At 44.0% G+C, this 14,036-nt stretch overlaps 1 protein-coding gene across 2 annotated transcripts in view; it reads right to left on the bottom strand.

Annotated features, from left to right (window-relative positions):
* Nucleotides 1-14,036, bottom strand: part of LOC109897121 (actin-binding LIM protein 2) — a gene marked incomplete in the record, with an annotated part of 115,094 nt that overhangs the window by 18,404 nt on the left and 82,654 nt on the right. For both annotated transcript variants that reach the window (XM_031832552.1, XM_031832553.1), the window contains 5 exon segments: nucleotides 657-723; nucleotides 7,688-7,746; nucleotides 7,874-7,988; nucleotides 8,963-9,000; nucleotides 12,163-12,219. In XM_031832552.1, the coding sequence (XP_031688412.1) occupies nucleotides 657-723; nucleotides 7,688-7,746; nucleotides 7,874-7,988; nucleotides 8,963-9,000; nucleotides 12,163-12,219 (336 nt within the window).

Raw genomic sequence — 14,036 nt, 5'->3', positions numbered from 1 at the left:
CAACATGGTAGCAACACAACATGGCAACAACATGGTAGCAACACAACATGGCAACAACATGGTAGCAACACAACATGGCAACAGCATGGTAGCAACACAACATGGTAGCAACACAACATGGCAGCAACACAACATGACAACAACATGGCAGCAACACAACATGGCAACAGCATGGTAGCAACACAACATGGCAACAACATGGCAGCAACACAACATGGCAACAACATGGTAGCAACACAACATGACAACAACATGGCAGCAACACAACATGGCAGTAGCATAACATGGTAGCAGCACAAAATATGGCACAAACATTATTGGGCCCAGACAATAGAACAAAGGGCAAGAAGGTAGAGACAACAATACATCACGCAAAGCAGCCACAACTGTCACTGATAGTGTCCATGATTGAGTCTTTGAATGAAGAGATTGAGATAAAACCATCCAGTTTGAGTGTTTGTTGCAGCTCGTTCCAGTCGCTAGTTGCAGCGAACTGAAAAGATGAGCGACCCAGGGATGTGTGTGCGTGGGGACTTTTAACAGAATGTGACTGGCAGAACGGGTGTTGTATGTGGAGTATTGTAGATCTAGAGTCAACCTTTTTCAACATGGCATCAATGAGCTAACAGATCTAGTATTGTAGATCTAGGTCCTACCTCTCATTCCTCCCCAGCTGTGGGAGTCCTGCTGGTCTGGGTCAACCTCAACATGGTCGGCAACCTCCTGGGGAGGACACACACGGACACACACACACACGCACGCACGCACACACGCACGCACACACGCACGGACACACACACACACACACACACAGAGAGTCGGTTTAGACTAAAAACAGACAAGGTCAAAACACCTAACTCCATCTGGTCGTAGTTGACCGTTTCCAGACACCATGCGTTTACTGTACCGTGCAGTAACAAAGAACAGATTTGTTTTTCTCTACGTTCCTTTTCTCTTTGGGTCAAGGAGAAATGATACAAAATATGTCTGTCCGAAGGTCGCTATAATCACAGGGAGGTTGACTCACACACATTCTTAACTGCACACTGTCTGTAGACTTCTCCCACGGACTCAAATCTTGTTTCAGAAATATTACAATGTATTGATGGAGTTTAGGGGAACTGGCTTAGCTACAGTGCCTTCGTTCTGGTTTGGTTCAGGTCCCAGTCTCAATGTAACTGAATCTCTGGTGTTTCTCAGGGTGGGACAGAAAGGAAGACGTTCAGAAAAAACAACTTCTCCATCCTCAGCTCATTAAATCAATGGACGTGATACATATGGAGTTGATTTGAATTGATTTCAGGTGTTTTCAACATCATTTTGTAGCACATGCTTCCATCACTTCCATGTATCTTTTGGTGGCTAAGGTTAGCTGAAGTTTGTAGCAGCTGTTTTAAAGAAAACTGAACCCTGGATTACATTTTCTCTTGGCCCATAGACTACTTTCAGGGTGAGGAGCCATCTAACATCAAGTTGTAAAATAGTGGACTACTCCTTTAGCCCCCCCCCCCCCCCTCCATAATAGCCATACATTGTCTCTGCCTCAGCTGTCACAGGCATTGGCTGGTGAGGAGTAACAGCCAATCCGGTTGCAGAATTAACGTATTCAGTGTAACACGCTACTTTCAACTATTTCACCCCTCTGTCTACCCCAACCCCATACTTCAACAAACACATAAGCAGCAATAACACCCCATTAAGGTTAGACTAAACCCCCTCCGTGGAAGCACAACCATCATAATAAACTCTTTCTCCTAATGTCAATCTGTACAGTCAGTGGTAACGAGTGATAGGCCTACATGGAATCTGATAAGAAATCTGTAAAACATGATTTCCCGGTCCAAAAGTTGAAAAAAAAAACACCCAACCTTCCTATGTTGATAAAGGAAATAGCTTCCTTTCCTAATCACATCTTACAACTGAAACAATACTATTATTTAACAAGGCAAGTCAGTTAAGAACAAATTCTTATTTACAATGACGGCCTACCGGGGAACAGTGGGTTAACTGCCTTGTTCAGGGGAAGAACGACAGATAAATACCTAGTCAGCTCGGGGATTCAATCCAGCAACCTTTCAGTTACTTGCCCAAGGCTCTAACCACTAGGCTACCTGCCACCCCGTATAGGTTAACATCTATTGTATAGGTTTACATCTATTGCTTTCAACTATCATAAGGCTGCTAGCTCAGTGATCCTGGAGAAAAGGACACAGGACACAAGGATAGAAAGTCAGCTCAACTATTGAGACACAGACCAATTCAGCCTTTTTTTTGACACCAACTTCACTTTCCCTCGGCCATAACTCACTCACTCACCCTCGATGACAGAAAAGGCGATAAACATTACCACCTGGTGGTTAAATCAAACACTGCACCCAGTTGGCCCGCCCTTCTCACATCAATCAGCACGGCACCTTATTTAATGAGCCGCGAGCTGAGAGAGGCCTACAGACCAATCACCATCTCTCTTTAAAGGAGTTCTAATCGTTAGCACGCTTGACTAAACCCGTCGGTATGGCGACAGCCACACCTCATTTCCATTTTTTTAGGGAGTTTTCCATTACCTCACTGAGCTCTTTTGGAATCAAATCAAATTTGATTGGTCGCATACACATATTTAGCTGATGTTATTGCCGGTGTGGCGAAATGCTTGTGTTCCTATCTCCAACAGTGGAGTAGTATCTAACAATATCTAACAATACACACAAATCTAAAAGTTAAATAACGAAATTTAGAAACACAAAAAAAAACATTCTGGGCTAATAATGTAAGAAATATCACCAAAAAAACGGCAAAGTTTGTTAGAAGCAGAGCTTCCATGTCTGTCATGTCTTAGGAGCTAGGAGCAGAGCTTCCATGTTTGTCATGTCTTAGGAGCTAGGAGCAGAGCTTCCATGTCTGTCATGTCTTAGGAGCTAGAAGCAGAGCTGCCATGTCTGTCATGTCTTAGGAGCTAGGAGCAGAGCTGCCATGTCTGTCATGTCTTAGGAGCTAGGAGCAGAGCTGCCATGTCTGTCATGTCTTAGGAGCTAGGAGCAGAGCTGCCATGTCTGTCATGTCTTAGGAGCTAGGAGCAGAGCTGCCATGTCTGTCATGTCTTAGGAGCTAGGAGCAGAGCTGCCATGTCTGTCATGTCTTAGGAGCTAGGAGCAGAGCTGCCATGTCTGTCATGTCTTAGGAGCTAGGAGCAGAGCTGCCATGTCTGTCATGTCTTAGGAGCTAGGAGCAGAGCTGCCATGTCTGTCATGTCTTAGGAGCTAGGAGCAGAGCTGCCATGTCTGTCATGTCTTAGGAGCTAGGAGCAGAGCTGCCATGTCTGTCATGTCTGAGGAGCTAGAAGCAGAGCTTCCATGTCTGTCATGTCTTAGGAGCTAGAAGCAGAGCTGCCATGTCTGTCATGTCTTAGGAGCTAGAAGCAGAGCTGCCATGTCTGTCATGTCTTAGGAGCTAGGAGCAGAGCTGCCATGTCTGTCATGTCTTAGGAGCTAGGAGCAGAGCTGCCATGTCTGTCATGTCTTAGGAGCTAGAAGCAGAGCTGCCATGTCTGTCATGTCTTAGGAGCTAGAAGCAGAGCTGCCATGTCTGTCATGTCTTAGGAGCTAGAAGCAGAGCTGCCATGTCTGTCATGTCTTAGGAGCTAGGAGCAGAGCTTCCATGTCTGTCATGTCTTAGGAGCTAGAAGCAGAGCTGCCATGTCTGTCATGTCTTAGGAGCTAGGAGCAGAGCTGCCATGTCTGTCATGTCTTAGGAGCTAGAAGCAGAGCTGCCATGTCTGTCATGTCTTAGGAGCTAGAAGCAGAGCTGCCATGTCTGTCATGTCTTAGGAGCTAGAAGCAGAGCTGCCATGTCTGTCATGTCTTAGGAGCTAGGAGCAGAGCTGCCATGTCTGTCATGTCTTAGGAGCTAGAAGCAGAGCTGCCATGTCTGTCATGTCTTAGGAGCTAGGAGCAGAGCTGCCATGTCTGTCATGTCTTAGGAGCTAGGAGCAGAGCTGCCATGTCTGTCATGTCTTAGGAGCTAGGAGCAGAGCTGCCATGTCTGTCATGTCTTAGGAGCTAGGAGCAGAGCTGCCATGTCTGTCATGTCTTAGGAGCTAGAAGCAGAGCTGCCATGTCTGTCTGCACCATCGAATCAAACGCCTGGCTGGGATAGGACCTAACTGACTGTCCCCCTGCCAGATGCCCACTCCCTCATTAGTTTGTTAGGAGCTAGGAGCAGAGCTGCCATGTCTGTCATGTCTTAGGAGCTAGGAGCAGAGCTGCCATGTCTGTCATGTCTTAGGAGCTAGGAGCAGAGCTGCCATGTCTGTCATGTCTTAGGAGCTAGAAGCAGAGCTGCCATGTCTGTCTGCACCATCGAATCAAACGCCTGGCTGGGATAGGACCTAACTGACTGTCCCCCTGCCAGATGCCCACTCCCTCATTAGTTTGTTAGGAGCTAGGAGCAGAGCTGCCATGTCTGTCATGTCTTAGGAGCTAGGAGCAGAGCTGCCATGTCTGTCATGTCTTAGGAGCTAGGAGCAGAGCTGCCATGTCTGTCATGTCTTAGGAGCTAGGAGCAGAGCTGCCATGTCTGTCATGTCTTAGGAGCTAGAAGCAGAGCTGCCATGTCTGTCTGCACCATCGAATCAAACGCCTGGCTGGGATAGGACCTAACTGACTGTCCCCTGCCAGATGCCCACTCCCTCATTAGTTTGTTAGGAGCTAGGAGCAGAGCTGCCATGTCTGTCATGTCTTAAGAGCTAGGAGCAGAGCTGCCATGTCTGTCATGTCTTAGGAGCTAGGAGCAGAGCTGCCATGTCTGTCATGTCTTAGGAGCTAGAAGCAGAGCTGCCATGTCTGTCTGCACCATCGAATCAAACGCCTGGCTTGGAAAGGACCTAACTGACTGTCCCCCTGCCAGATGCCCACTCCCTCATTAGTTTGTTAGGAGCTAGGAGCAGAGCTGCCATGTCTGTCATGTCTTAGGACCTAGGAGCAGAGCTGCCATGTCTGTCATGTCTTAGGAGCTAGGAGCAGAGCTGCCATGTCTGTCATGTCTTAGGAGCTAGAAGCAGAGCTGCCATGTCTGTCTGCACCATCGAATCAAACGCCTGGCTGGGATAGGACCTAACTGACTGTCCCCCTGCCAGATGCCCACTCCCTCATTAGTTTGTTAGGAGCTAGGAGCAGAGCTGCCATGTCTGTCATGTCTTAGGAGCTAGGAGCAGAGCTGCCATGTCTGTCATGTCTTAGGAGCTAGGAGCAGAGCTGCCATGTCTGTCATGTCTTAGGAGCTAGGAGCAGAGCTGCCATGTCTGTCATGTCTTAGGAGCTAGAAGCAGAGCTGCCATGTCTGTCTGCACCATCGAATCAAACGCCTGGCTGGGATAGGACCTAACTGACTGTCCCCCTGCCAGATGCCCACTCCCTCATTAGTTTGTTAGGAGCTAGGAGCAGAGCTGCCATGTCTGTCATGTCTTAAGAGCTAGGAGCAGAGCTGCCATGTCTGTCATGTCTTAGGAGCTAGAAGCAGAGCTGCCATGTCTGTCTGCACCATCGAATCAAACGCCTGGCTTGGAAAGGACCTAACTGACTGTCCCCCTGCCAGATGCCCACTCCCTCATTAGTTTGTTAGGAGCTAGAAGCAGAGCTTCCATGTCTGTCGGCACCATCTTCCAGGACACATCGAATCAAACGCCTGGCTGGGATAGGACCTAACTGACTGTCCCCCTGCCAGATGCCCACTCCCTCATTAGTTTGTTAGGAGCTAGGAGCAGAGCTGCCATGTCTGTCATGTCTTAGGAGCTAGGAGCAGAGCTGCCATGTCTGTCATGTCTTAGGAGCTAGGAGCAGAGCTGCCATGTCTGTCATGTCTTAGGAGCTAGGAGCAGAGCTGCCCTGTCTGTCATGTCTTAGGAGCTAGGAGCAGAGCTGCCCTGTCTGTCATGTCTTAGGAGCTAGGAGCAGAGCTGCCCTGTCTGTCATGTCTTAGGAGCTAGGAGCAGAGCTGCCATGTCTGTCATGTCTTAGGAGCTAGGAGCAGAGCTGCCATGTCTGTCATGTCTTAGGAGCTAGGAGCAGAGCTGCCCTGTCTGTCATGTCTTAGGAGCTAGGAGCAGAGCTGCCATGTCTGTCATGTCTTAGGAGCTAGGAGCAGAGCTGCCATGTCTGTCATGTCTTAGGAGCTAGAAGCAGAGCTGCCATGTCTGTCATGTCTTAGGAGCTAGGAGCAGAGCTGCCATGTCTGTCGGCACCATCGAATCAAACGCCTGGCTGGGATAGGACCTAACTGACTGTCCCCCTGCCAGATGCCCACTCCCTCATTAGTTTGTTAGGAGCTAGAAGCAGAGCTGCCATGTCTGTCGGCACCATCTTCCAGGACACATCGAATCAAACGCCTGGCTGGGATAGGACCTAACTGACTGTCCCCCTGCCAGATGCCCACTCCCTCATTAGTTTGTTAGGAGCTAGAAGCAGAGCTGCCATGTCTGTCAGAGCCATCTTCCAGGACACATCGAATCAAACGCCTGGCTGGGATAGGACCTAACTGACTGTCCCCCTGCCAGATGCCCACTCCCTCATTAGTTTGTTAGGAGCTAGAAGCAGAGCTGCCATGTCTGTCAGAGCCATCTTCCAGGACACATCGAATCAAACGCCTGGCTGGGATAGGACCTAACTGACTGTCCCCCTGCCAGATGCCCACTCCCTCATTAGTTTGTTAGGAGCTAGAAGCAGAGCTGCCATGTCTGTCAGCACCATCTTCCAGGACACATCGAATCAAACGCCTGGCTGGGATAGGACCTAACTGACTGTCCCCCTGCCAGATGCCCACTCCCTCATTAGTTTGTTAGGAGCTAGAAGCAGAGCTGCCATGTCTGTCAGCACCATCTTCCAGGACACATCGAATCAAACGCCTGGCTGGGATAGGACCTAACTGACTGTCCCCCTGCCAGATGCCCACTCCCTCATTAGTTTGTTAGGAGCTAGAAGCAGAGCTGCCATGTCTGTCAGCACCATCTTCCAGGACACATCGAATCAAACGCCTGGCTGGGATAGGACCTAACTGACTGTCCCCCTGCCAGATGCCCACTCCCTCATTAGTTTGTTAGGAGCCAGAAGCAGAGCTGCCATGTCTGTCGGCACCATCTTCCAGGACACATTGAATCAAACGCCTGGCTGGGATAGGACCTAACTGACTGTCCCCCTGCCAGATGCCCACTCCCTCATTAGAGATGGCGAAACCACACCCCCTCTGCCGGTCTGCCCTTATTGACGCGTACATATAATTGGGGTATCACATTGTGTCATCGGAGTGTGAAGCCACCTGGTGCAAATGTGTGAGTGAGTGTGAGTGTGTGTGTGTGTTTATGTGTGTGTTTATGTGTGTGAGTGTGTGTGTTTATGTGTGTGTGAGTGTGAGTGTGTGTGCGAGAGTGAGTGTGTGTGCGTATGTGAGTGAGTGTGTGAGTGTGAGTGTGTGTGTGTGTTAGGGTACTATTCCTCATGAAGGAGAGAGAGACAGTGTACGTGAATTGCGATGATGGCACTCGACATGCTACACGAGGCGATGGCAGTGAGATGTGAACCTGCTGAACCAATGTGACAGTACTGATCAGTAGTAGGTCACATAGAAATGCACTATGTTACTTTCCTCACAATCATAGAAGCCCGTGTTCACTTTACAGTGTTTGAGTACGACAACGTACCTTGTATATGCCATTCCTTCCATATCCTGGCAGGGAAGCACACTTATTGTATGGGAAGTCTGTAAGGAAAGAAACACATATCTGTCATCTATAAAAACCCATTTGCTACTCTATTAACCTGAAGTTAATGCACTGGTTGAGCCCCCGGCCTGTCAAGTAAGGTTTGACCACTGATTGGCTACTCACTGGTCCGGGAGGTGTCAGTGGGCAGGCTGCAGGTAGACTTCCTGGGGTCCAGCAGGTACTCTGGGAGGGGCTCGCCGTCTATCTCACTCTTCAAGATCATCCAACTGGTCCTTGTCTACATAGAGAGATTGACAGTGAGATGGATGAATGGACGGATGTAGTGATAGATTCTGTATAGAGACGGATGGATGTAGTGATAGATACTGTATATAGATGGATGGATGTAGTGATAGATACTGTATATAGATGGATGGATGTAGTGATAGATACTGTATAGAGACGGATGGATGTAGTGATAGATACTGTATATAGATGGATGGATGTAGTGATAGATACTGTATATAGATGGATGGATGATGTAGTGATATATACTGTATATAGATGGATGGATGTAGTGATAGATACTGTATATAGATGTATGGATGTAGTGATAGATACTGTATGTAGATGGATGGATGTAGTGATAGATACTGTATATAGATGGATGTAGTGATAGATACTGTATATAGATGGATGGATGATGTAGTGATAGATACTGTATATAGATGGATGTAATGATATATATTGTATATAGATGGATGATATAGTGATAGATACTGTATATAGATGGATGGATGAGGTGATAGATACTGTATATAGACGGATGGATGTAGTGATATATTCTGTATATAGATGGATGGATGTAGTGATAGATACTGTATATAGATGGATGGATGTAGTGATAGATACTGTATATAGATGGATGGATGATGTAGTGATAGATACTGTATATAGATGGATGTAATGATAGGTATTGTATATAGATGGATGATATAGTGATATATATTGTATATAGATGGGTGTAATGATAGATACTGTATATAGATGGGTGTAATGATATATACTGTATATAGATGGATGATATAGTGATATATATTGCATATAGATGGATGTAGTGATAGATACTGTATATAGATGGGTGTAATGATAGATTCTGTATGTAGATGGATGAATGTAGTGATAGATACTGTATGTAGATGGATGAATAAATGGATGTGTAGGTTAGTAGACGAGCAGACAGACGGACAGACGGACGGACAGACGCCTCACCTTGATGTCGTCTCCTTCTTGCCAGGAAGTTCTGGAGGCTGTAAAACAGGCATACATTATGTTACCAACCACACTCCTGCTGTACTACATTACTGTAGAACCCGTCACATCACAGTCGCTGTACCGGGCCGTACCACACATCTGTCTACCAGCTTTACATTACAGTACGCACAGAAAGACTGCATCCTACAATAAATCAACTCCACACTATGACATCATCATTACGAGACAGCCTGTCGAGAATCTCCAATTGGGTCATGGCATAGTTACAGTACTGTTGTATAGCTAACTATTACTCGTATGTATAGTATGAATTCAACTGGCACTAAACAGTTTGCTCAAATGGCCAGTTTATGAGACAGAAAGTGTGCCTATTTACTGGGAATAGCTGGTCAAAGAGGTTGTTTTTTTAATACAGGAAAATGACACAAGCAAATGCATGCTCTTATTCATGAGATCATGCCTGCTAGAATATATACAAACTAAACGGAAAACTGTTACTCATAAATTGAGAATAATGTCACATTCTACATATGGCTGTGATTTAGTCATATTTCATATGTATTGTAGATGTTGAAGAGCTGTACAATAATCATTCATTGGGTAAACAGGCGATTATACAACACATGCATGCTTATATTCTACGGGATTTGGGGCATCTACACACTCACACATAGAAACACCAAATAGAAACACGACATACACAAAGGGTTAAGTGGAACAGGAAGTGACCAAGACACCATCACACCACAACATCAAGTGAGTCATGTTCTCGACCAATCACGATGGACACAACACATGTACTAGTAGAACCAATGAGCTACTCAGATGGGTACGGTCAAGCATGTAGGGATGAGCCGAAACATAATCACAAAGGTGTAAGAAACAGAAAAGGATGAATCAAATATTATTAAAATATGTTATAAAATATTCAATATGGCCATTTCGGTTTTCCATGTCAGGCTTTCAACTCAGGCAACAATGAAGTGGATTATACTTCAGATACTAGATCACATGTGATCACATGTCCCTGGATATGGCTTGAGACAGGGAGCAAAAGAGGTCCTAACCTCATCAGTGTGTTATGGACCACTATATACAGTATATATATACAGTGCCTTGCGAAAGTATTCGGCCCCCTTGAACTTTGCGACCTTTTGCCACATTTCAGGCTTCAAACATAAAGATATAAAACTGTATTTTTTTTGTGAAGAATCAACAACAAGTGGGACACAATCATGAAGTGGAACGACATTTATTGGATATTTCAAACTTTTTTAACAAATCAAAAACAGAAAAATTGGGCGTGCAAAATTATTCAGCCCCTTTACTTTCAGTGCAGCAAACTCTCTCCAGAAGTTCGATCCTCAGTGAGGATCTCTGAATGATCCAATGTTGACCTAAATGACTAATGATGATAAATACAATCCACCTGTGTGTAATCAAGTCTCCTTATAAATGCACCTGCACTGTGATAGTCTCAGAGGTCCGTTAAAAGCGCAGAGAGCATCATGAAGAACAAGGAACACACCAGGCAGGTCCGAGATACTGTTGTGAAGAAGTTTAAAGCCGGATTTGGATACAAAAAGATTTCCCAAGCTTGAAACATCCCAAGGAGCACTGTGCAAGCGATAATATTGAAATGGAAGGAGTATCAGACCACTGCAAATCTACCAAGACCTGGCCGTCCCTCTAAACTTTCAGCTCATACAAGGAGAAGACTGATCAGAGATGCAGCCAAGAGGCCCATGATCACTCTGGATGAACTGCAGAGATCTACAGCTGAGGTGGGAGACTCTGTCCATAGGACAACAATCAGTCGTATATTGCACAAATCTGGCCTTTATGGAAGAGTGGCAAGAAGAAAGCCATTTCTTAAAGATATCCATAAAAAGTGTCGATTAAAGTTTGCCACAAGCCACCTGGGAGACACACCAAACATGTGGAAGAAGGTGCTCTGGTCAGATGAAACCAACATTGAACTTTTTGGCAACAATGCAAAACGTTATGTTTGGCGTAAAAGCAACACAGCTCATCACCCTGAACACCTCATCCCTACTGTCAAACATGGTGGTGGCAGCATCATGGTTTGGGCCTGCTTTTCTTCAGCAGGGACAGGGAAGATGGTTAAAATTGATGGGAAGATGGATGGAGCCAAATACAGGACCATTCTGGAAGAAAACCTGATGGAGTCTGCAAAAGACCTGAGACTGGGACGGAGATTTGTCTTCCAACAAGACAATGATCCAAAACATAAAGCAAAATCTACAATGGAATGGTTCAAAAATAAACATATCCAGGTGTTAGAATGGCCAAGTCAAAGTCCAGACCTGAATCCAATCGAGAATCTGTGGAAAGAACTGAAAACTGCTGTTCACAAATGCTCTCCATCCAACCTCACTGAGCTCGAGCTGTTTTGCAAGGAGGAATGGGAAAAAATTTCAGTCTCTCGATGTGAAAAACTGATAGAGACATACCCCAAGCGACTTACTGCTGTAATCGCAGCAAAAGGTGGCGCTACAAAGTATTAACTTAAGAGGGCTGAATAATTTTGCACGCACAATTTTTCTGTTTTTGATTTGTTAAAAAAGTTTGAAATATCCAATAAATGTCGTTCCACTTCATGATTGTGTCCCACTTGTTGTTGATTCTTCACAAAAAAATACAGTTTTATATCTTTATGTTTGAAGCCTGAAATGTGGCAAAAGGTCGCAAAGTTCAAGGGGGCCGAATACTTTCGCAAGGCACTGTATATAGTGGTCCATTAACTAGGCAAGTCAGTTAAGAACACATTTTTATTTACAATGAGGGTCTACCCCAGCCAAATGTGATACAGCCTGGATTTGAACCAGGTACTATAGTGCACTGAGATGTAGTGCCTTAGACCGCTGCGCCACTCGGGAGCCCACTACGCTACAACGTTACTGCACATTTCAAGATGGCTACTTGAATTGGTTGCAGTGACTCTGTTGCCTGAGTTCTAAAGCCTTGTCCGTTGAAAAAGACTGGAGATGGGACAGAATAATGGGTCAAATAGAAAGGAATAGGATGAAGTTGCCCTATAGACACTGATCCTAGATCTGTGTTTATGGGCATTTTCTACTAGGAGCGTATGGTGGTGACAGGTGTCATGCGACACATCGTGCAGAGACCAGACCAGGAAGTTAGACCAGGAAGTAGAGGAGGAGAGTGGACTGTACCATGCTGTCTGTAGATAGGGGGTTTTCTATAGATATTATCTATCTTGACCTTAGTCTCTGAAGATGAGAGGAGAGTAATGAAAGAAGCCCAGAATGAGAGAGAAAGAAAGAGAGAGAGAGAGGGTGAAAAAGAAGCATGAGTTAACGGTTATTGAGGGATGGAATAGTCTAAGAAGCAGCGGAACGATAGGGGCAGCATACTTCATGATAGATTCAATGCGAGACATATGCCATTTTAGTTAGAACTGGCACGACAGACATATCATCACTTGTTGTCATTATTCTTGCAACATTCAAAAACATGTCATTTTGTGAAGCTGAAACCCATGGAAAGATATTTCCAGAACAATGGTAATTGTTGATCAATGACGTATCCAACAATAAATGCACTAATGGCAGAGTCATGAATAATATACATCTTTATATATTTTCCCTAATTACAACACATCATTCATTACTGCATCTAGAGCAAATATAACAAGCATAACAAACAAATCAACTCATCAAACAATAAATAAAAGGGCAAATGATTCAATTCAAATGATTCAACTCAAATGATTCAACTCAAATGATTCAATTCAAATGATTCAACTCAAATGATTCAATTCAACTGATTCAATAAAAGAAATGGGGCAAGTGACTCTTTCTACCCATAATTTACACAATATGCCTGTTCCAAGCTGACCCAGTCCATCAAACGTTCAGTGACAGAGACACTTAGCTAGCAACAACTGCTATACATTAACTAAACTCCAATCTTTTTAGGATAAATAATGAATGAAATACAACACATGTGGGTCATTTTCTACCCTGTTTCAGCCACTGCCAGCACCGCTGAACAATACACATATGAAAACCATAAAAACAATGGTTAGAAAACACATTAAGTATATAATCACTTTGCTTTGTTCATTTATTTACATCAACTCCATCCAAGTATGGGACTTTTTTTCCTCTCCATATGGCTGAGTGACACTGTAAAAGTCAATGGAAACAGGATGGATCAAAAGGAGATGTTACGAGAAGAGTCAGTTACATCCAATGATGCCGGGTCAAAGACTTCGTTGTGTCTGTGACAGTAGACACTCCATTTTAAAGTAGTCAATATCTTCTTCTACTACTTCTATGAGTTGGTAAACAAACTGAAAGGGTGTAGTAGGATATTTATAGAAGTTATTTGAAAACTCTTTCAAAAACTTCCAACAGAAGTCGTTGATTTTAGCCGCATTTTTTGAAAACACACAAATACACAGTAACTAAATATTTAAATAAGAAAAGTTCAAAGTATTTGCATAATAAGAGGATATGAGGATGTTGATACAATGTCTGTGTTAGTGGGTGTCTATTAACCTGTGAAACTGAAGACACATTCAGCATTCAGATTTAGACATACCTCAACATATAGTATATAATAGATCACAACATACCTCAACATATAGTATATAATAGATCACAACATACCTCAACATATAGTATATAATAGATCACAACATACCTCAACATATAGTATATAATAGATCACAACATACCTCAACATATAGTATATAATAGATAACAACATACCTCAACATATAGTATATAATAGATCACAACATACCTCAACATATAGTATATAATAGATCACAACATACCTCAACATATAGTATATAATAGATCACACCATACCTAAACATATAGTATATAATAGATCACAACATACCTAAACATATAGTATATAATAGATCACACCATATAGTATATAATAGATCACAACATACCTCAACATATAGTATATAATAGATCACAACATACCTCAACATATAGTATATAATAGATCACACCATACCTAAACATATAGTATATAATAGATCACAACATACCTAAACATATAGTAT

This window comes from Oncorhynchus kisutch, linkage group LG9 (genome assembly GCF_002021735.2).
Source record: "Oncorhynchus kisutch isolate 150728-3 linkage group LG9, Okis_V2, whole genome shotgun sequence".
Classification (NCBI taxonomy): domain Eukaryota; kingdom Metazoa; phylum Chordata; class Actinopteri; order Salmoniformes; family Salmonidae; genus Oncorhynchus; species Oncorhynchus kisutch.
The sequence above is the reverse complement of the archived record's forward strand: the minus strand, read 5'-3'. Positions and strand labels throughout refer to the sequence as shown.